At 32.1% G+C, this 22,679-nt stretch overlaps 3 protein-coding genes across 3 annotated transcripts; 1 reads left to right on the top strand and 2 right to left on the bottom strand.

Moving 5' to 3' along the window:
- The first annotated feature begins 7,641 nt into the window (after window positions 1-7,641).
- On the top strand, window positions 7,642-10,783 carry LOC107629609 (Peptidyl-tRNA hydrolase II (PTH2) family protein). Its single transcript, XM_016332432.3, has 7 exons — window positions 7,642-8,088; window positions 8,213-8,271; window positions 9,050-9,109; window positions 9,185-9,254; window positions 9,696-9,765; window positions 10,249-10,275; window positions 10,426-10,783. Exons 1-7 carry the CDS (start codon window positions 7,882-7,884, stop codon window positions 10,473-10,475), a joined length of 543 nt encoding a protein of 180 aa, XP_016187918.1. The 5' UTR covers window positions 7,642-7,881; the 3' UTR covers window positions 10,476-10,783.
- A 254-nt stretch (window positions 10,784-11,037) lies between these two features.
- Window positions 11,038-14,829, bottom strand: LOC107632504 (Pentatricopeptide repeat (PPR) superfamily protein). The gene is made up of 2 exons (XM_016336176.3): window positions 11,561-14,829; window positions 11,038-11,459 (listed from the first exon to the last, which is right to left on the bottom strand). The coding sequence occupies exon 1, from the start codon at window positions 14,477-14,479 to the stop codon at window positions 11,780-11,782; it is 2,700 nt and encodes an 899-aa protein (XP_016191662.2). The 5' UTR covers window positions 14,480-14,829; the 3' UTR covers window positions 11,038-11,459; window positions 11,561-11,779.
- Window positions 14,830-15,382: 553 nt separating this feature from the next.
- LOC107632505 (lysine-specific demethylase JMJ13-like) lies at window positions 15,383-17,899 on the bottom strand. The gene is made up of 8 exons (XM_088506656.1): window positions 17,704-17,899; window positions 17,348-17,504; window positions 17,065-17,257; window positions 16,939-16,992; window positions 16,774-16,853; window positions 16,394-16,671; window positions 15,704-16,099; window positions 15,383-15,624 (listed from the first exon to the last, which is right to left on the bottom strand). The coding sequence occupies exons 1-8, from the start codon at window positions 17,897-17,899 to the stop codon at window positions 15,383-15,385; spliced, it is 1,596 nt and encodes a 531-aa protein (XP_088362782.1).
- Window positions 17,900-22,679: the final 4,780 nt, after the last annotated feature.

The raw sequence follows: 22,679 nt of genomic DNA, 5'->3' as shown, positions 1-22,679 counted from the left end.
AAACTCTGTTTAAAGGACTAGGATACAGTGATTACAAGACAATGTACTGGTTTGATCCTGCTGCTTCAGACTTTGAGTCTGGATTACACCCAATTAATGGAGATAAGGAGATAAATGAGTTGCGAGAGAATAAACAGAAGAACAGAAAAACTAATGAGTTTCACCTTTACTTTGATCACCCAATAATGGACACTCCGTTGGATGATTTAGAGTTTGAGCTTGATACAGCTGAAAGTGATTATGACTCTAGCGATGACGGGTATGAGAGCACGGAGGACGAGCCATACAGACCACCTCCACTAGGAATGGAGGATGACAATGAAAAAGATTGTGTAGTTGTGAGGAAGCAGACAGAAGAAAATAAAGAGTAAGTTAGTCTCCAAGAAGAAGGTGAGGAAGAGAAGCACGATAACAAACCCAATTTCTCCAAGGCAAACAAAAAAAGCTTATGTTTATGAAGTGCTGGAGGAAGTTCTAGTGGACCCAACAATGTTGGTGGAGCAAAAACTGATATGACCAACAGGGGTGGTAAGTCAAAATCTACAGCAAATAGGATTTATCAATCCAATTCTGGAGAACCAAACACTATTGGGCCCACACCTATTGATGCAAGGCCCAAACCTACAACAATAAATACTGATCAGCCCAATTCCGGAGGACAAAAATCTGCTAGGCCCAAGGGAGGTACATCAAATTCTGCTACGCCTATTTTTGGTGACACACATCATGAGGGGGAGAATGAAGATGAAGAGGAGGTAGAAAAGGAGGACCCTGTGTTTGATTATGAGTCTAAAACGTTGTTGACACCAGAGAACTCAGAGGATGGGCGAGACAGATATGAATGGCCACAATTTAATGAAGGTGCCGAGTTTGGTCAAGTTTGGTTTCAATTAGGAATGGAGTTTACAACCTTTGAGTCCTTCAAGAATGCATTGAAGGATCATGTGATTTATGAAGGAAGGAGGATCAGATACATTAAGAATGATCAGAGAAGGGTGAGGTGTGATTGTGAACATGGGGTGGAAAGGGTAAAGAAGCCTAGGAAAAGAAAATCCAAAAAAGAAACCACTACGAAAGAGCCTAACAAGGAAAAAACTGATCAAGTTAAAAATGAAGTAGACGAATGAGAGGAAAATAATGATGGTAGTGAGGAAGATGATGCTGCTGGTGATAATAACCAAGCAGATGTTTTGACTAATGAGAGTAACCAAGCAGATGTTGTGACTAATGAGAATAACCAAGATACTGTTTTGCCTGGTGAAGATAACAGTAACAAAGGTCCGAAGTGTGCACCTTGTCCCTAGCTCATTTATTGTACTTGGATCTCTCAATTGAGAAGCTATCGAATAAAGACATAAGTTCCTAATCACACATGTGAAAATTAAGAAGAGTCAATGAAGACGCATGGTCTTATATGTCGAAGTTTGAACCCCAATGCTAGACAAAGGCTCATTTTAGCCATGGTCCAAAGGCAGATAATCTGACAAATAATATGTGCGAGGTGTGGAATTCAATGATAGTCAACTATAGGACCAAACCTATACTCACCATGTGCAAGGAGCTGAGGTGTTACATCATGAGGAGGATGACGAAATACAAGATGTTTCTGGAAACTTATATGGGAACTGAGTTGGCACCTACAAGCAAAAGTGGCTTGATGACATCATAAAGGATGTAAGGTACTGGTTTCCAGTTTGGGCCGGTGATGATGAACGCAAGGTCTTTGAAGTTTAGCGAGGAAACAAGAAGCTCTCTGTGGACCTAGGCCATAACAAATGCACATGCAATGCATGGCGGTTGATAGGTTAAGTGATCATAGTATAATAATAACTACCTACATTTAACTACTCTTTCTGGTGCTGATGTTGTTGTAATTGTAGGTTTACTGTGTGTTCATGCACTAGCTACAATTGCTAGAAGAGGAGATAGAGCTGAGAGCTATGTGCATCCATTGCTTAAGCTTGGAGCAGCTAGAGGCCTAGAGCCACCTACCAACATTGTCTCCAGTCAGTTAATAGCGAGGAGTATTGGACCAAGACAACCTATGTGGCTCCAATTCCACCTCGGATTAAAAGGTCAATTGGCCGCCCTATGCAAAAGAGGAAGAAAGACCAATCTGAAAAGCAGCAGTCAAGTGAAACCAAAGCGAGAAGGACTTTTAGAGTCACATGTAGCAAATGTGGAGAGTCCGGTCATAACCACAAGACATGTAAAGGTCCACCTGATCCAAACAGAAGATCTTCTACAAGGAACAATCCAAGAGCCAATGCTGCAACAACTAACCAAGCGGCAGAAGAGATTCATGTGTCTCAATTAGCTCCAAAAGAATAGGTAACATGACTATTTTATATTCATCAGGCTGCTATTCGAGAGGATCTTATTGGTAACTAACCAAATTCTTTAGGGATTGCTTTGATTATTTTAAAAACAGTTAGGGACTAAACTATCTCATTCTGAGTAGGGACTAACTCTGGATAATCATTGGTTTCAGGATGGTGCTTCTGGAATTGCTCAACCCCAAGTACCTTCAACCTTTCATGGACCATCAGCAACAAACATGGTTAGTGATTTCTAACAAAATCTTTACAATTGTTTGCATTTAGTTAGTGAGTTTCAACCTATCATTCATTTCTTGTTTGGCAATCTGCAAAACACTAGAATAATGCCACAAACCATTTGGAATGGCCTTAATGCTCAAGCCTCTACACGAACAAAGCAGCTTATTATGAGGCCACCTCACATAGTGAATCCACCAATTCCGTCAAGCACCCCACCACCAATTCAACCACATCAAACTCTTCAGGGCATCTCACATGAAACAATGTCTGCTGCAAGTGAGGAAACTACTTCAAGGATGTTCCAGTTCATATCCAATCGTGGTTTCAAGGCTCTGAGGAAGAAATGAACCAACATATATCATGACCTACTCTTAAGTGTTGTTTAGAGAATTTTAAAATGTAATCATGTGGTCTGAAATACCTTTTAAGTAGTATTTTGGTTGAATTAGGATAAACTTGATCCTTTGTTTTGGTTCATGCATGAGTATTTTGGTTGAATCAGGATAAACTTGTTCTTTTGTTTTGGTGAGGGCATATGCTAGTGCATGCATGTATCTGGAACACATTTTGATGGAATTATTATTGCTAAGAATAGGCTTCTTGAGACAATTACACTTATTAGCACAAGGTTTTACATGTATTACTTAGATACTTTAATCTATGATGGTTGCTGTTTGGTTTTTCATTTCTTACTTAGATATCTTAATACATGGTAAGTCACTCATCATCGATTATTGAAGTAGGATAAATTCATCGTACAAATAGATTTGCATTTACCATAAACAAATTATTGCTTTTTTCATTCATAAGGAATTTAGCAAGGAAATATACAACTTAGTCAATTCACATCCAAGCCTAAACTACTAACATTTTTCAGAATGCTTGATTAAACAAAGCCAACTTATAATCCATAAACCTATAAAAAATACAACAACATTAAACGTTTTGTTTTTTCAATCAATTTTTGACACTGAATTATGAGGTTTCTCTAGTGCCCTTATGCCATGAAGATGAGTCATCTTTTCTACACCAACTTTCTTGTAATCAATATCAAAAATTGATTCAAACCATACGAAGAAATTGCAGTGGATTTGTTTTTTCTGCTTAAAAAAAATCATCTTTTTGCTCAGAACCAGTTCACAAACAAATGCATCAACAATGATTTTCCAAACCACTATCTAATTAAAATCTAACCTTGTATTTTGGGCAACCAAAGAACAGTCTCTTCGAATTATCAGGAGTCCTTGACTTTGATACGATTGCATACAATCTACATCCACATTTTGGGTCCTATCGTTTGGGAATTTCACATGTTTCCATGCCTGGGTTATCAGCTCCGGTGTGGGTCGCTCTCCGTCGACGACCACTTGATGCCAAAGTGCTTCCTACACTGTGTGACATTATAGCTGTGATGTATTTTTCAGAGGAATTAACTTCTTAGGGTTTCAAATTTATGCAGGATTGAAAGAAGAAAATGAACAAAGACCTCTACACCTTCATATACAAAAATAGCATCATGGTCTCCTCCAAATTGACGTTGCTAGGGCTGTGTCTACAGAGACTGAACTGTCCTCTTCACTCCACTTGGCACTTAACGGCCACGTGGAAAACTTAACGCTGCACCTCAGCAGCGGACGTTATCTTTTGACGGACAAGGACTGCAACGACTAACGGCGTTTAACGTTGAGGATCGATCTGGGTATTTTTAATTCTTGGAGACTAAAGTGTCCAGTCTAAAATTCCTTAAAAACTGATTTGGGGTATTACTCTAATATAGGGATGTCAATGGGGCAGGGCGGGGGCGGGGGATGCCTCCTTGCTCCCCATCCCCGCCCTCAGATTTGCTCCCCATCCCCGCCCCATTCCCCGCCGTGGGGGAATATTGCTCCCCATCCCCATTCCCCATGGGGCCCCATTCCCCGCGGGGACCCCATTCCCCATGTACATAATAGTTCTAACTAATTATTAATTTTCATATGAATAGAGTTGCAAGTATCTATCTTATACAAAAACTGCAAGATTTTATACAAAAAGTCTAAATGACACGATGGTGATTTCTTTCGAAATAACGCAATGGGGATGCAATGACGAGCCAAAGGATAAAGTAGTAGACGAGGTGGGAGACGCGGCAACAGAGAGGAGAATGGACACGACAGCAGAGTTACGAAAAGGAACGCCGCAAAAAGAAATTACGACGCGGTAAGGGTGATGGCACGGTGAGGTGTGACGATGCGGTGAGAAGGGTGACGAGGGGGTGGCTGCAGAGAGGTTGGATGAAGTATGGACTGCCTTAGGAATCTCTAAATTGAAGAAGGGTTATGCAAATAAAGATTAGGAGTTTTGGGTTTCTATATATATGTGTGTGTGAGAAATGTCTAAAAAACATATATGAGAAATAAACTATTAAGGATAACTCAAGGAATTCATAAATTTCGGGGAATAGCGGGGACGGGGCGGGGATCCCCGCTCGGGTCCCCGCACCTGCTTCGGGGGAATTTTGTCCCCCATCCCCATCCCCATGGGGAAAATTCCCCACAATCGGATCCCCATTCGGGGCAGTCCCCGCAGGGATCCCCGCGTCTCGGGGAATTTTGCCATCCCTACTCTAATAGTTCCTTCCATGCAAATTACTTCTCCAAACCCATCAAGAGTCTTTTTTACATGTTGCTATCTAAAAATTGTCATCCAAAAAATATAGTGATTTTAATATTTGCACTCAAATTAAATTTGAATTTTTCATTGCCCTTCACACTTGTTTGGCAAGATACGCAATATTTTATGTTTCAAAATCCTTAATTCCAAGCCCTCTATCGCTTTTGCTTTTTGTAATGGTGTCCCAATTCTTCCAATGGGATGGGGCAGTAGACCCATCTAAGTCTTGATTTTGTTATTTATGGGCCCGTTCAATTTTTTGTAGGTAGCAAGAATATAACAATAAATTATTTCAGTACCCAAAAAGAACAAAGAAATTACTTTATAAAGTGGGAGCTCATTATACCAAAAAAAAAAAAAAAAAGTGGGAGCTCATCACTTGATTTCTTAATTAAGAAGTCTAGAATTTAACCAAATTAAATTATTTGAATGGTTTGTTCACTGTCCATTTAAATAAGTGTCCAACTTAGAAATATAGTGAGAAATAAAAAAAATAAATTTAAAATTTAAATAAGGATCTTAAATAATAATTTATTTTTATAATTAAAACATCTAATAAAGAATAAGATGATTAATGATTTTATTAATTTGAGTGAGTAAAACAATATATTCAAAATTAAAAATCTAAACCTTTTTAATTTTCTATACCTAAAATACTCAAAAAAACTATGCATTCAAACTTTTTTGTTAATTAAGTTCAACAAAATTAAAATAATACATCTGAGATTCACATGCTACTTTTATTTCGATTAAAACAAAATTATATATAACTAAATTTTACATATATGTCTTAGTCGTCATCTTTTTCTTCAAGTCCATACCACCTTCTTCTTCAAGTCCAAAAATCTTGAAAAAATTTTAATTAAAAAATTCTTATGTCATCGTTAAAAAATTTCAGTATCAAAGTCTTTAAGTCCATAACCTTTTTTTTCTTCTTCAACTAGAAAATTTTTTTTCTTCTTCTTTAAATTTAGAAATTTTTATATTATAGTTAAAAAATTTTAGTGTCAAAATTAAAAAATTTCTGTAAAATTAAAAAATTCTTGTCTTTTTCTTTTGGTTTTGAACCTTGAGAAGATTTTGGTTAAGAAATTTTGTCACAATTAAAAATTTTCAATGTCAAAGTCAAGCCCAGAACCTTGAGAAGATTTTTATTAAAAAAATTTTATGTCACAATTAAAAATTTTTAATATCAAAATTAAGAAATTTCTATATTATGGTTAAAAAATGTTGATATTATTTTTCTATTTTTATATTTTTTCAAACAATAACTTTTCTTTTCTTTTTTTTTTATAATTTTTTTTATTTCACATTCTCATAATTATTTTATTTCATCTTTTAAGAAGAATAAAAAACAAATAAAAAATAAACAAAAAAAATAAATTATGTAATTTTGATTTCTTTTTTATTTATCTTTTTTGAAGAAAAAACATGTAACTTTACCCAAAAGAAAAAAGGAGAAAAATTCTATTCGAAGAAAGAAAAGAGCATCCAGTTTACAATCTTGAGAAATTTTGGTTAAAAATTTCTTATGTCACAATTAAAAAATTTTAGTATTAAAATTAAAAAAATTTTGTATTATAATTAAAAAATTTTAATACTATTTTTTATATAAAAAATATGTATTTTGCATGAACATGTGTAAATAATTTTTGTTAGCTATACTCTTACAAAACTATTACAATGCAAGTTAATCGTTCTAAATGTTAATGAGCTATAATTCAAATAGTATAATCTTTCAATATTTACTTAAAGAATTGTTAGTTCGAATCTCTATATCTTTAGTAAAAAAAAAATTAATTACTCTAAATAAATTAAAAAAAAATCGTGACATAAGTGAGAATGAGTGATCACACTTATTATTTTTAATGTGCTCATCTGAGTATCTATTAGAAAAAAATAGGAATAGATATTTTCAATTTTTTTTAACAATTAAGAGAGTAAAGTATGATTTTTTATTATTAATTTTATAAATGGAACAAAAAATAAATATAAAAAATAATAAAAAATTAGATATCATACTTTACGATGTCAATTTTTTTTAACAATTGAGAGGATCTATTACAAAAAAAATAAATCGTAGAATGTAATTTTTACTACTATAACTTCGTAAAAATCAGAAGCATCCATTTCCTTTTTCTTTTCAATTTACATTGTTTAATTTTTTTTTTAAAAATTACTAATCAAGTTGTCCGATTTAAGTATTTTGAAAATAAAAAAATTATATTAAAATCAGACTTCTTCGATTTTTGTTTTCAAAAATAAAAAAATAAAAGTATAAATTGAACCTTATAATGTGTAGTTTATTTTTTCCTTTTTAAATAAATTGGATGATCCGTTTTAATCAATATCAATTTAGAAAAAAATAGTCATATCAAAGAAAAACACCAAAACTTCCTATAACAAAGTATTACACACATATTTAATCGAAATAAAACAAAATTCATAATTATGGTTCTTTGTTGACAGAGCTGCACTCCTTTTAACTCCGAAAACCCTATAAACTCCATAAACCATAACCGTAGGATAGTTTAACGTCTAATTCACTGATTCCTTTAATCTTGATTCTCTGAACCTGCACTCTTTTGTTCCCTGTAATCTTTTCAAAGCATTTCTCAGTAGCAGTTCCATCAAATCAAAGGGTTCTTCAATCTGAGGCGTGCTTGAAAAAATGGAACTAACATGGTTGAGTGCCATTATTGTTGGTGCTGGATACCTTGCTTTGGGTTACTTCATTGGTTCCAAATACCCACCTCGCTTCCTCTTCTCATCTAAACTTTCCATTGACAACACCAACCGGAACAGCAACACGAAATCTAAACCCAAAGAGTCCCTTGAGATTGAACAGCTCGCTAACATTCTCGATGATTTCAAAATGGTATTCGTGAAATTCCTCATTTTTTTTCTCCACTGACCCACTTGGTGATTCATAATGGGTAGCTTAAAAATTGCTCCTTTTTGCTTTCATTTGTTGATTTGTCCTCTTTTTTATATATATGCAGGTATTGGTGGTAAGGAATGATCTTAAAATGGGCAAAGGGAAGATTGCTGCTCAATGCAGGTAATGCTTGGTGTTATTTTGAATTCATATGTGCTTTATTATTATATTTTGACATTACTTTTCGTTATTCAAATTACTAATGTGGTTACTGACTTATTATCAGCTGCTTAGTGTGTCTTGTATATGTTTTGCTTCTATTTATTTTTTATTTTATGTGCTTGTTCATGAAAAGCATGAAATGTAAATGTAAAGACTAATGAAAGATTTTTTTTTTTTTGGGTGAGACCAGGATGGAATGATTCTAAATCTTCATAAAATTGAATGTCTAATATTTGTAACTGAATTTTGAGTTTTACTATTTAGAATGTGTAATTATGCTCATCAAGTATTGGCGTCTTATTCTATGGCTCTATGCCACTGTTAGATTGTTTGTATATGTCTTCTGAAAATGACAGTGGATAGCTAGCTCTGCCTTTTATAGAATATTTCATTCGAGGACAGATGTTACTAAGTGAACCTTCAATTTGAACTTTGGAAAATGCTTGAAGTTGATGATATTACTTGCTTTGTTTGCAAATTTGAAGCTTTAGTAACGTTCAAATTGATTAATATTCTGAGCTTCTGACATGACAAGCTGTTGTATTTTGTAGAAGGACACTAGTATAAAGATCACGATGAACTAATGTATTGCTTCTACTTTGTTTATTACTTATTTGTTGTTCATCCCTCCCCAAACAAGAAAATATTTTTTATTATATTGTCTCATTTTCGTGAACATTTTTTAATTTATTAATGGTTCAAACCTAACTATCCTTTTTTACCTTTTCATTTGGTGCAGTCATGCAACTTTAGGCCTATATAAAAAGGTCCTTCATCGAGCACCAAAGGCTTTGAATAGGTACTATAGCAACCTTGGCAGCATTTGTAGGTCATCATGAATTGCTAACATCAGTCTGATGTTGTCAATGTGCAGGTGGGAGATGTGTGCACAGCCTAAGGTGGTTGTGAAAATCGAAAGTGAAGAAGATATGCTAGCTTTGCAAGTAAGTATTGCTCACGGCAATTTAACACTGCACTAGTTATGTTATCGTTTAAGCTGTTTAAGATCTTGACATTGAATACTTGCCTGTATATAACAGTTCTTATACTTTAACAGAAAAGAATTGTAAGGGTAAAATATGTTAAATTGTTGAGTTGTTTAAACCGTTCTTTACCACTTATTTTATTTATATATATATATATATATATATATATATATATATATATATATATATATATATATATTATCTTTGTTTCAAATCAATTAGTCATTTCACTCATTTGCCTTCTTATTCTTCAATTTTGCATCTCCATAAATTTGATTCACTTTGTCCTCAAGCACCAATATTACCTTTGTTTTCTTTCCCTTTTGCCATGAATGCTTTAATGCATATTTCTTCTCTCTGAAGTTGGGTTTGCTCTAGTAAAATTGCTTAATGTGTCAGGAAAGGGCTAAATCACTGAAGTTACCCACCCATATCACAATTGATGCTGGGAGAACACAGATTGCACCAAGTGAGTAGTGGGAACTTCCTTTAGTTTGTAGCTAATTGATTTCTAGTATCCACGACATAGTTGGAAATTTCACCACTGTGTTGTGTTAAATTTAGTACTTCATAGCAGCGTCATATGAAATAAAAAATGTTGTCCTGCATTTGATGTCCGGTATATTTGTATGGGGCAATCCATTGCTAAAATTGAAAGTAGAGATAGTTTCCTGCAATCAGTTTAAAATGAAATAGTTTTCTTATTGCCCCCTTTTTCGCTTACCTATTATCTTGGAGTTTAATTCATGCTTGAAATTGCACGATCATGCGTACATTCTAGCAGAAGAGATGTTCAATCCAATCCTTTGGACTATCTGTAACTCTATCTTCATGCTCAATATTAGATAGAATGCATAGCTAAATTTATCTGGATTTTCTTTATTCATTTGTTCCATTTTCTACTTTTTATGATATCTGCGTTAATTTACTGTTCCCATTTTTCTTCTTCCAGATTCAAGAACTGTGATGGCAATTCTTGGTAATGGTCTCCTCTAATTATCATTCTTTTTTTATCCCCCTCTCTTGTCATGCCCCAGTAGCAGTTTCTCATCCCTTTGCCCCCCCAAATTATATAAACAGCTCAAGTATAGTTTGATTTAATCTGATTTTGATATATATTAATATGCAGGACCTGTTGAAGTGGTAGATGATGTAACAGGTGGACTGAAACTGCTATAGTTTTCTCCCCAATCAAGATGATTAGGCTTTACCTGAGTTCTCAACTTTTCATGAAGGATAACAGATCAAACTTCTTGGAGATTACAAGATTACATCCCTTCTTAGATTTGCATGCCCACAAAGAATTTGCAGTTAGTCATTTAGTTGATACTAATGATGATGATGAAAACTTTAATTTGAAAATAGGAATCATCTGTACTGAAAATACAGAATGCTGCAATTAAGTTTATGTGAAATGTTTTGATAAGTGGGATATATGCCAGGTGGAAGAATAAGACATTGGGAAGTGTCTGGACGGTTTCCATTTTGTTCTATTTCACCATCACTAATACAAAATTAAATTAAAACGGGTTTATTGTTATGATATAAAATATTAAAATTACAAAACATGTTTAGAAATTTATTTCATTTTAAAGTTTCATTAGATGATTGTGAAAATTCATAAATTGAGTAAACCATCTTTACAAAGATAGCACATAGAAATTAAATCATTAATCTTACTGCATAATATAAGATTAATTAATATCAAACAAAAAAATGTAGGACATGTATTATAATTCACTGATAATCAGCATAACTTGAAAACATGCCATCCATTCTCCTTCTTTCTTTTCTTCATAGATATAAGTAACAGTTACAAGGGATGGAAAACAAATAAACTAAGTCAGAAACATTGGCCCTAAAATTTGAAGCAAAGGCCTCTGGAATACATTGAGGAAGAATTATAATATACACGATTCTTGCTATAAGCTTTCACAAGTCTGCAAAATTATCTTCAGGTTTGTGTATGTACAAGGGGAAAGTATTCGTATAAGCAATTCAAAAAAGAATCCATCATGAACCAGTCATAAAAGGCACTTATTGACAGCGAGTATAAACAAGCAGTTAGTGCATGTGTGTGGAACCAAAGGAAGACACAATCTTTTGTCTCCCTTTTTGTATGGATAGGTAGCTTCCTCAGGATTCATGTCTGGCGCGTTTAGTCTGCACCAAAAATTGCAAAGTAAATGTAAGAGATGAAAGAGCTAAATGTAAGTGATACATAATATTAAGCAAATTGAAACCAAAGCTAACAAGAATTTTACCAGGTCCTTCCGATTTGAATATGACGCCATATCGCAATGCTGAAACTTTTTCTGATAATTCAACCCCAAGAGAGCAATGCTATCTATTTTGATATGGCATAGCAATCTTCAATTGTGTAACTCCATTGCCATGTTGAACTCTAGTTGCACAAAAAACGCATCTGCAGAAGTTACTTGTTATCAAATCAGATTCTAGTTTGTCTAGTATGGTATGCCAGTTTAACCACTGCTCCTACATTGTCCCTTGTGCAGTACTCGAAAATTTTGCCTTGGCTTCACCCCTCTCCTCAGCAAGTCATCGCGCAACTCAAATGCTTTGTTGAGCTCTCCATTAATACAACAACCATATAGTAACAAGTTATATGCAACCAAGTCCGGCTCAAGACCTTTGTTTAGCATGGTATCCCACAATCTGACTGCTTCTCCTACGTTGCCACTTCTGCAGTACTCATAAATTAAAGTTGAATAGGTAATACAGTCGGGGAAAATGCCATTTTCGGTCATTTCAGAAAGCACCTTGCTGGCTTCGTTAAATCTACCTAACTTGCAGAAGCCACGAATAAGGATGTTGTATGTTACAGTGTTCGCCAAAAGCCCTTTAAGCATTGCATGGTGGAGACCCATAGCTTCCTCCATATGCCCTTCGCTGGTAAGACGATCAAGAAAACAGCCATATGTGATTGAATTTGGAGGGACATTTGCAGCCATCATTTTTTTAAAGAGAAGACCTGCTCTGTCCATTTCACCCGCCTTGCATAGACCATTCATCAAAGCAGTATACGTTACAACATTGGGAAAGCATTCCTCCGTAAGCATCAAATCCCAACACTGGAAAGCCTTCTCGAAAGATCCTTCTTTGCTGAATGCATCGATCATACTTGTATATATTACATTATCAGGTTTCAATCCTTGATCCTGCATCTGTTTTAAGAGACCAAATAGTGTTTTCCTATCTAGTTGCTTCAGTGAACCGTCGATGAGAACAGCATGGCAAACCAAATCTACATTGATTCCTCTTTGAATCATCTCAGAAGCAGCGCTCAATGCCTCCACCAATCTTCCTTCTTTGCAATAACCATGTAGAAGTGCACTATAGCACATCTCGTTTAATTTACGGTCCTGTTTGTGTAGAACATCAACAAAATTTTTAGCATCTGAAACCCTGCCAGCAGAACAAAGGCCACTGATAAGAGGTCTGTAGGTATATGTGTCCGGAACAAGGCCTTTCTGAAGCATCTCATCAAGTAATTCAAAGGCCTTGTCAATTTTACCATTCCTACAATACCCTTCAATCATAACATTATATGTTACCTCATTTGGGGTGATTTTTTTTTCCACCATTTCAACAAAAAGTTTGAATGCTTCAGTCATATTATTTGCACTGCAAAACCCAGAAATAAGCGCAGTGAAGGTATACACATTTGGGGCAATTCCTTTTTCAATCATCATATCATACAGTTGGAATGCTTTTCGTAGTTGTAGATCTTTGCAATATCTACTAATCAACGGCGTAAAGGTTGTCGCAGTAGGCTCCAAACCATTATTGATCATCCGAGCGAACAAAGACTCGGCGGCACTCAAATGTCCAAACATGCATTGGCCATTTATCATAGAGTTGTATGCATATACAGTTTCTGCTACGCCAGCCTCTATCATTCTATCAAAATAAGATATCGCGACATCCAACCTCCCCCTTCTGCAAAAGGAATCAATCAGAATAGAATAAGTAATATCGTTGGGATGCAAGTTCACCAAACACATATTATTATAAAGCAACTCTGATTTATCCAAATCTCCTCGTTTGCACAAAGCGTTGATTAATGCATTACAAACAAACAAATTTGGCAGAAAACCAAATCTGCTTACCTGAACAACCAAATTATAAGCATCATCAACCTTTCCTTGCTTTCTTAACCCATCCACTAGCCCTGATACAACAGCTTCACTCGGAACAAACCCCAATTCAATCATTTCATTAAAAAGCTGCAATCCAGCTTCAAATTGTTGTACCCTACAAAAACCAAGAACTAGGGTGCAGTATGTAACCAAATCTGCTTTTAGACCCTTTTCACTCAATGATCTTTTAACCTCAACAGCTTCCGAAACGCGATCACCCTTGCATAGCCCATGAATTAAGACATTATAAGTTACGATACTCAGATCAAACTTATTCACTTCCATCCACCAAACCTTCTCCTTAGCCTTGGAAAAATCCTTCAAATCACACAAGCTCCGAATGACAGCCGAACAAGTATAAGAATCCGGTCGAACACCCACATTCACCGACTCATCAAACAATTCCAAAACCATTATAAACCTTCTAATTCTCAATAAACCATTCAAAAGCGCACTCAGTGTTCTAACTTCAGGCAACAACTTGTTTTCAAGCATGAGCTTTGCAACCACCACAGCATCTAAAACCCTTCTATTTTGCAAGTAACTCTGAACCAACAAATCAAAACCCAAATTTGACAAAAACTTACATTTGCGATGAGAATCCAAGAAGCATGAAAAAACGAATTTTGGTTCCGACCCACGTAAGAGAAGAGTGTGCAAGAGCGAATTGGCGGGCCAGAAGAGCTTCTGATGAACAAGAGCATGAACCAAGATGGCAAAGGATGTTGTGGAATGGTTGAAGCTCTTGTGCAAACCGAGGAAGTTGAAGAACCTCAAAGCTAACTTGGAATCGTCGAGGGTTCGGATCAAGAGCTGTTCAACATGGTGGGGCCTCAATGTGGAGGAAATAGAAGGGTCGTTGAAGGCAAGTTTCCAGCTCTGGTTTCCTCGGACGATGTCGGAGAGGAGTGAGACAAAACGAGTGTCGTTTTGGTCTTCGAGTTTGGATAATGGGGACGATGAGAATGTTCGCAGGAAAGAGTGGTTGTTGAGGAGAACCCTCCGTGGAAGCGTGATATTCATTGCGGTGTTCAAAGACAGCTACTTTCTCACTCTCACTCTCTCATCAGAATGCTGCAACACTCGAACGAACCCCGCTGCTAACGTTCTTCTTCACCTCTTCAATATTCTTTTGGTCTTGGGCTGTGCCCACAAAACCCTACCCAGATCCGTAACTTATTTTGATAAGATATGAATCTTTCTAAAAACAAACACTTTGAAAAACATTTTTTTGCTCATAAAGATTATTTTTTTACTTGAAAATTGCTTGAGTAAAATAAAAAATTAGATATCTAACCAACTTACTCATACTCTTTTTTTTTTTCTGTGTTAGTTACTTAGAAATATTATTCTGGTGTTTTGTTTATTAGCACAGAGATTTATTTCATGTAATGAACATTTACTTAAAAGGAAAAAAAAATAGCTTACTTAAGGGAACTATGCAGACTGCAAAGTATTGAGGCTAATAAAAGTCAATGTACATTCCTTAATAAATCCTATACTGCTTAAACCAATAGCAAAAATAAACTAATTACAACAAACCAAATTCTAAGCTCTAAACTAATATGCACATCATTAATGAATAAGAATAGTTACAGATGCATGGACTTGTATAAAAGTTAGTGACCAAGTTCATGCATGAGCAAGCTCATCATTTTTTATCCTTTGCTTTTCTCACAATTTTTAGTGTACTTGTTTTCTGGTTTCCATTGTTGGAGAGCATCTTTTTCTACCATGCTTAGTTTTTTCCTCCTTCATCTTTTCTAACTTGATCTTTAAGCAGGTCATTTCTCTTGTTTTCAGTTCAGAAACTAAGCCCATGGAAGGAACTGCTTTGATGCTACCTTTTTCTTCATGCCAAGGATGGTTCTGTTGTATTCATGTTTCAAAAGAAAACATTACTTAGACAATGCCAAAAAAGCATTCCTAACCATCAAAACTATAGTCATTCTCATGATTTAATTTGTATATTCTTACATGGGAATCTTGGATGCAATCATAATCATTTCTAGGGGATAACATGTCTACTTCAAAATTCACCTTCCCTTCAAGGTTTAACTTTACATATTCTTGTTCAAAACTCTTAGCAGCATCCTCGAATTCTAGATAATCGTCCCTTTTATAAACAGTATATTTTCTCCCACATGAACACCTCTGCAATGCAATGTCTAAAACAACAAAATAAAGAGTGTGATTCAAATTTTCATGGTAAGATTTCTCAAAACAAAGATATAATAATACTCTTACCATGGTAAAGACAAATGGGAAGAGAATAGCAGTGCTTGCACATCAAGTAAGCTACATAACAATCTCTATGGCAGTTGCTACAAATCAAGGTACCTACAGTATTCGAAGAAATTGAACATTCTCTGGAAGCTTTAAGTCGCGAAAGGGCCTTCTCATAAAATTGCATAAGCTGCACGAAAGATGCAACAGTTGCAAGATAAGATTGGAAATCAATATTTTTGCTCATTGAACCTCTTACTTTTGAGGACTTATAAAACTGCATTGCCTCTTTACAAAGAAGTTCCTCAAATGGAATTATAGGAAGCATTGTGAGATATGCATAACGAGTGCTAGCTATAGCCCCCATTGGAATCCAGTCTCCAATAGCAAAGTTCACTGCTTCTCCACAGTTAAAACCTGCATAAACAAAGGATCAAATTACTCTACCTTCAGAACTCATATATTTGCATAATGCTCCATTTGATAACTATCTCAAGATAAAAAGTACACAAAAGATTACATTCTTAGAAAAAAATTTGTGCAATCTTCTATCCACTCAAAAACTAGGGACAATGGAATAAGAATAGAGACACAACTTTTCTATCTTGTCACTGTGGCAATATCTCATACTTTCTGTCTTAAGATACTTACAAAATACAACACGAAGTGCACAGAGAAAAAAATGGCATGGATCTAAAATAGATACATTACCATGACTAAATCCAGCATGATATGCTCTAGGAAAGGAGATGACAAACTCCCCTGGCTTCTGCACAGCCTTGTAAACAGCGACACCATGTTGTAGCAATATATTTGGAGGGAACATTGTAGTTTTATGCGCAAGAAGCTGGAAAGCCTCGTCTTCGCCATGTTTAGACATGATTTTATGGTTATACACACGATGCAATACAACATTTTCAAACTGAGAGGCTGCATGAGCAGGCACTCCATACCAAGTTTTGTTAGCACCTGAATGGTGATAATTTATGCTGCAAATAAAGTGAAACAGAAATAACAAAAGAAAATTAGTTTTAGCAATAATGGTGATGAAGATAATTAATGGAGTAGCAAACTGAATCATGAAAAAATACCTATACAAGTAATGATCTTCTACATGCCATGCAAACATGCTGAACAGCATCCCAATATAAAGCATAGGATCAGTTATTCCCTAGAAGCAAATTCACATGGAAATTAGTAGAAAAGAGAGGTTCTAACTTCAACTTAAAAAAAAATCTTTGGAAACTTTTTCTTACTGGAATTTCTTTGCCAACTAATCTCAATGTAGATTGCGGCAGTCTTGAAAAATTCTGATATCAATTCAGCAAGTTAGATGCAGAAACAAATTGTAATATAGATTCAGCAAAAAATGAAAATCCAACCTTCAAATTCCATTTGCTTCTTCCAAGCTTGTCATTAGGATGGCATGAAAAGGCACTGCCCTCAACATTGACTCCGTACTCAACGGTTCCCTTCTCTCCGTTCACCATCTCATGCCAGAATTCTTTTTCCACATCGGCCGAACCGATAAAAGCCTGATTTGCTAGAGCCTCAAATTCATGATATGTGTATTTTCTGACATATATATAAATTAAGAAGTAATAAAATATTTGCAACTTTTATGAACCATAAAAGTTTTAAAGAATGATGGGAATGTTCTCTTACCTTCCACTCATTGAAAAGTTCATTATATTTTTCTCATTCCATTTAGAAAGCCGAAGAGGCTGCACATTTGTTTCAAACCTGAAGTTCTTATTCTCTTTCGTTAAGACAACATCAGCAGGAATAGAAGCAATTACAGGAGAAACAATTTTGCATATTCCTGCAGCATAAGTATGTAATAAGAAAACAAAAAGATTTGATGAAGTAGGAAAAAGAAGGGGCCTAGAAATGCAGAAACTACTTGTCCTAAGTCACCATGCACATGATAATGTGTTATGATGATTCATATATATATATATATATATATATATATATATATATATATATATATATATATATATATATATATATATATATACCAAATTTTGAAGCCTCGGGAGCAATCTTTTGTAGATATATCAGAGGGTTCTTGAACTCCTTCTCTGATGGATGATACACTGGACATTCTGGAATTTTAGAGATCCATTCCAAATCATTCAAAACAAATATACTCTCTTCACACTGTCTGTGTCTGGCAATTTTTGTTTTGGTTCTTCCAAATCTACAAAAACCCATGAATCTTCTTCTATATGATGCTTTATCCAGTTACAGAAAGAATAATGTATGAGCCCAAGTGAAAGTGCTCTTCAGTGTTGTTAATTTTCCTTATTAACTGTTACTTCAGTTTTGTTCTCTCTTGGTTTGTTAAGAAGGAAATTTGTAATGAAATAGGTTAATATCAGACAGAATATTAACTGTTCTTTTGGCCTAAAACTGCCACTGATTTGTTGAGTAACCTGCCAAAAGACACGTGTCAATTTCATATGAGTTAGTTAACTTAGTTACCTATGGATTCAACTACTATTTTGCTATCTTTATTAGTTAAATAATTAATGATGAAATTTTTATCAATTATTTTTAATCATTTATTTAATATATCTCTAATCTATAACAATATATAATGCGAAAACCTCAAGTTTGGTGTCCAATTTTCTTTAAATGACGCTATCCGAGAAGGACACATAAAGACGAGTCGTAATGGCCTCATCTTAGGCAGGCTCCTCCGGTTTTTTTACCGGTTTTTTTCTCTGGTTTTTTTTTTTACGTTGTGCTGACGTTCGTTCTTTAAATGACGCTATCCCGAGAAGGACACATAAAGGCGAGCCGTAATGGCCACATCTTCGAAAACATAAATGCCAACATAATCCAAAACTAACTTTACAGTTATGCATTTCACTACCAGTTACAAAAAAAATTACACGTAACTTTTTTCTCAATCCTCCATTTAAATAATTTTTTTTTATCATTTCTTTAATTTTCTTTACTTCTCTTACTCAACCCTAACATTTTCACCTTTTGAATAATTTTTTAGACAACTTCTTAAAATAGACTATGACTATAATAAATGTTGGTTTTAGAAGCATGTACGAAAAAAACAAAAGAATCATTTATGATGGAGGAAGTGTTCAATTATCATCAATAGTAGTGATAAGTAATTTTTGGTAAATTTTATTATATTTTGTGATATTCATTTAAATTATATTTTATTTAGTTTTAGTTTGTACAGTTTTGTTTGAGTACAATGTACTCTGCAGCTTCACTCTAATTATTTTATTAGAGTTTTTGTTATAGTTTCTTAAAAAAATTTAGCATTTTTATATTTCTTTTGATGTTTTTCTTCTCCTTCTTTTTAACATTCTCAGTTGAATTGCCTCCATCATACTCATTTGCCTTCCTCCATTGCTGTTATAATTTTTTTTTTATTTACTTACTCAATCTATATTTTTAATCCATTTTTCACGTAGACAAATAGCGTTATGTCTTTTTCTTTCATTAATTTGATTTGACAAAAAAAAACGGTTTCTTTACATTTTATATGTACATTTTATTTATTTTTTTGACATGTCTGTATTTAACTATTTGTCAATGATAGGATGAACAAATTTTATAAATATTTTTTAATATTTTTCTTTTTAAATTGCTTTTAATGGGATAATTTTTTTTTATTTTCTAAAATACTTGATTACTTAGAATATTGTATTTAAAATTTGAGTATATAAATATTTTTAAATTAAACTAAAATAAATAAATTATATTACAAAAAAATTTATTAATTTTGCCTTTTACAATATTATTTGTTTAGCATATTGGTTTAGTTATTTAATTGGTATATAATGCATGCAAGAAAATCACACCTATCAAGTATTTTTTAAAAAAATATTCGTATACTAATTTTTTAAATAATTAATTATTTAGAGTACTGAATTTGATATTTAATTATATAAAGTATTGTATTTGTCATACAGAAGACACAAAAAATATGCACATATCAATGATAAAGTGAACAAACTCCATATAACATTAAAATGGATAAGATAAGAACTTTGTTAATTAATTTTGATTTTTTAATTTATTAGTTTTTTATATATCTTTTATTTTTTGGATTATTTTATTTTATTAGGCATTTTAATTTATTTTATTGTATTTTTTATTTTAAAAATTTTAGAGTCTAAAGAACTCCTATTCAAAGGATTCAAACCAGATGATTAAAAAACGATTCAAACCAGATGATTAAAAAGTGGTTTAAGAGAATAGATTTGAATTTGGGTAATTTAACATTTATTAATGAATAAGAAAAAAAATTACTGCATAAATAACAGAAATAAGTTGATAATATATAGACTAATTTAGAAAACCAAAAGAAAGTAAAAAATATCAAAAATTAACTTTAATTTTGAAGATAAATAAAAAAATGTGACATTTTATGCATTAGATAATTTAAATGATACTTATTATATAGGAAGTTAAAAATATTTTTACCTAAAAAAAATTTCATAACAAAATTGAGTTTGGGGAGAGATATAAAATTTTTTAACTAATTACAATTTTTTTTTATTTATCTTTCTATAGCGTTTCACTTTAAGTAACTATTTTTTAGCGATAATATTCAAATGATAAATTAATCTCACCTTTATAATACGATGACATTATTTCAAAATATGCAAAATGAAATAATAAAGTACAGTTTAATTAATGTGCATAATAAAATAAACATAAAATTTATATAGTAGTAGTCAAATACGATAACAATGATTATTTTTTGTCTAAGGTACTATATTAAACTGCGACTTTAATTTATAATTATTAATTAAAAAACTTACAATGATGTATTTTTATTTTTTTATTATTTAGTTAAAAATAATATATTTTGATATTATTTTTTAGAATTATTGACATCAAATTTTACTAATATAGCAAAAATTTTGAATGTTTTTTGTCTTAAATTTCTTCTTAATCAAATAAAATAAGACAACTAACATGCACATAAAAAAAATTATAATTTTTATACATTTAGATATTCAAAAGACACAAAAAATTCTTTTAGCAAAACTTAAATAACTTATAAAATTTAACAAAATAGTTGGTTATAAATAAAAGTGATAGACAAAATTAAAAGTTGTGATAATGATATTTGGTGATAATTAATAACCATCGAGTGAAGAGAAGGTGAAAAGAGAAGAAGACGAAAAAGGAGAACAATGCAATATCATAGTGGCGTTGAGATAATAATAAAAATATAAATTAATAATTTAAAAAAATAAAATTAAAGATAATTTTAAAAAATGAATAATAAATTTTAAAAAATATTTTTTATCAATTATAATTATGCATAAAAATAAAGAATACTTTAAATATAATTTTTTTGTCTCTAATTCAAATTAAATACTATTAAAAATAAATAAATAAACATAATAACATTTATAAATATTTATTTTATAAATAATATTTTTAAATCTTTATTTTGATTTTTATTTTCACATAATAACAACATAATGAAATTTTTTAATATTTTATTTATTAAATTTATAATTTTAAAATAAAAACATAAAAATTAATTTCTTAAAAATAATAGGGCTGAACAGAAAATGACTTTTATTTCAGGAAATATATAAAAGCATTTTGCTTACTAAATTGACTTTTATTTCAGGAAATGACTCAAATTAATTATTAGGTAAAAATTTTAAAATTGATTATTGGATGAAAAATCTAAAACCAAATTGAGCCTTTATAACCCTTTCGATATATGCATAGCTGGAAAAATATTAAATAACATCTTTTAATATTTAAATCAACAAAATAAATTGTTCTATATCTATATCTTATTAATAAAAAGTAAATAATAATTAATTACACAAAAAAAAGTAAAATAATAATTTAATTATATTAAATATACACTAAAATCAACTATTAAAATTATAAAAATATAAAATATATAATAATTAATTTTAACAATAAAGTTTAATATATAAATAATATTTTTAATAATAATTAGGTAGAGTTTAATATATAAATGATATTTTTAATAATAATTAAGTAGCTATGCTCTTCGCTAGAAAAAGAAAAAAGAGGTATTTTAGAATACCTCATTTTCCTCTTCTTCTCTCTTCTCCTCCTTCTGCCTTGCTTCGAACCGAGAGGCCATTTTGGATAGAATATATAATTCTAGCCACTAGGCACTCAGTGAGTTGGCAAGTGTAATGTTTGAACAAACTATTATATATAGCTACTTCAATTTAGTCATAGCCTTTCTTAAGACTCGACAGTCCACAGACTTCATGCAATGCAAACAACTATTGGGATTATTATTGGGGAAGTATCGTTTTTGTCTTCAACGTTGGATTAAGTGTTAAAGTTATTCTTAACATTTCAATTGTCCTATTTTATTTATTAATTATTCTTATATTTTGATATTTAAAAACGAAAAAAATAAGCATTCTCATTTATTCTATTTTTTTATTATTTATAAAAAAATGAAGACCTTTTCGTATTTAGATTCATATTTTGGCCTATCACTTAAAAAAGATGAAGACAAATATGAATATCCATGACATTTAAGTAAAAATTATCTTTTATAAATAACTAACATGCATTTTGGTTTATATATACTCTTTTTGAATCAGAATAATGATATTATTATTATTTTTTGAATATATTTTAGTTTATAGTAATTTTAATTTTAATAAAATATGATATAAATAAAGTTACGACAACATTAAAATAAAAAATTACTTATCTAATAAATTTAAAGAGTGAATCATATATTAACAAAAAAAATAAAATTAATTTCTTAAAAATAATAGAAAAGCGGCTGAACAGGCACGTTAAGCCGCTAGTATTAATAAAGATAATTTAGAGATTCATTTGTTAATAAAAGAAATTTTTTAGAGATTAGCTTATTAAATTATTAGTTTTTTTTTAGAAAATTGCATAATCATACACATGTATACAAGATTATTTATTGAAAAATAACACTCATTCTTGATCCCTTAACTTTTTTTTCTTTGTTGAATTTGTA

Source organism: Arachis ipaensis, chromosome B3 (genome assembly GCF_059453495.1).
Source record: "Arachis ipaensis isolate K30076 ecotype BB chromosome B3, ASM5945349v1, whole genome shotgun sequence".
NCBI classification, from domain to species: domain Eukaryota; kingdom Viridiplantae; phylum Streptophyta; class Magnoliopsida; order Fabales; family Fabaceae; genus Arachis; species Arachis ipaensis.
This window is presented reverse-complemented; position numbering and strand designations above follow the sequence as displayed.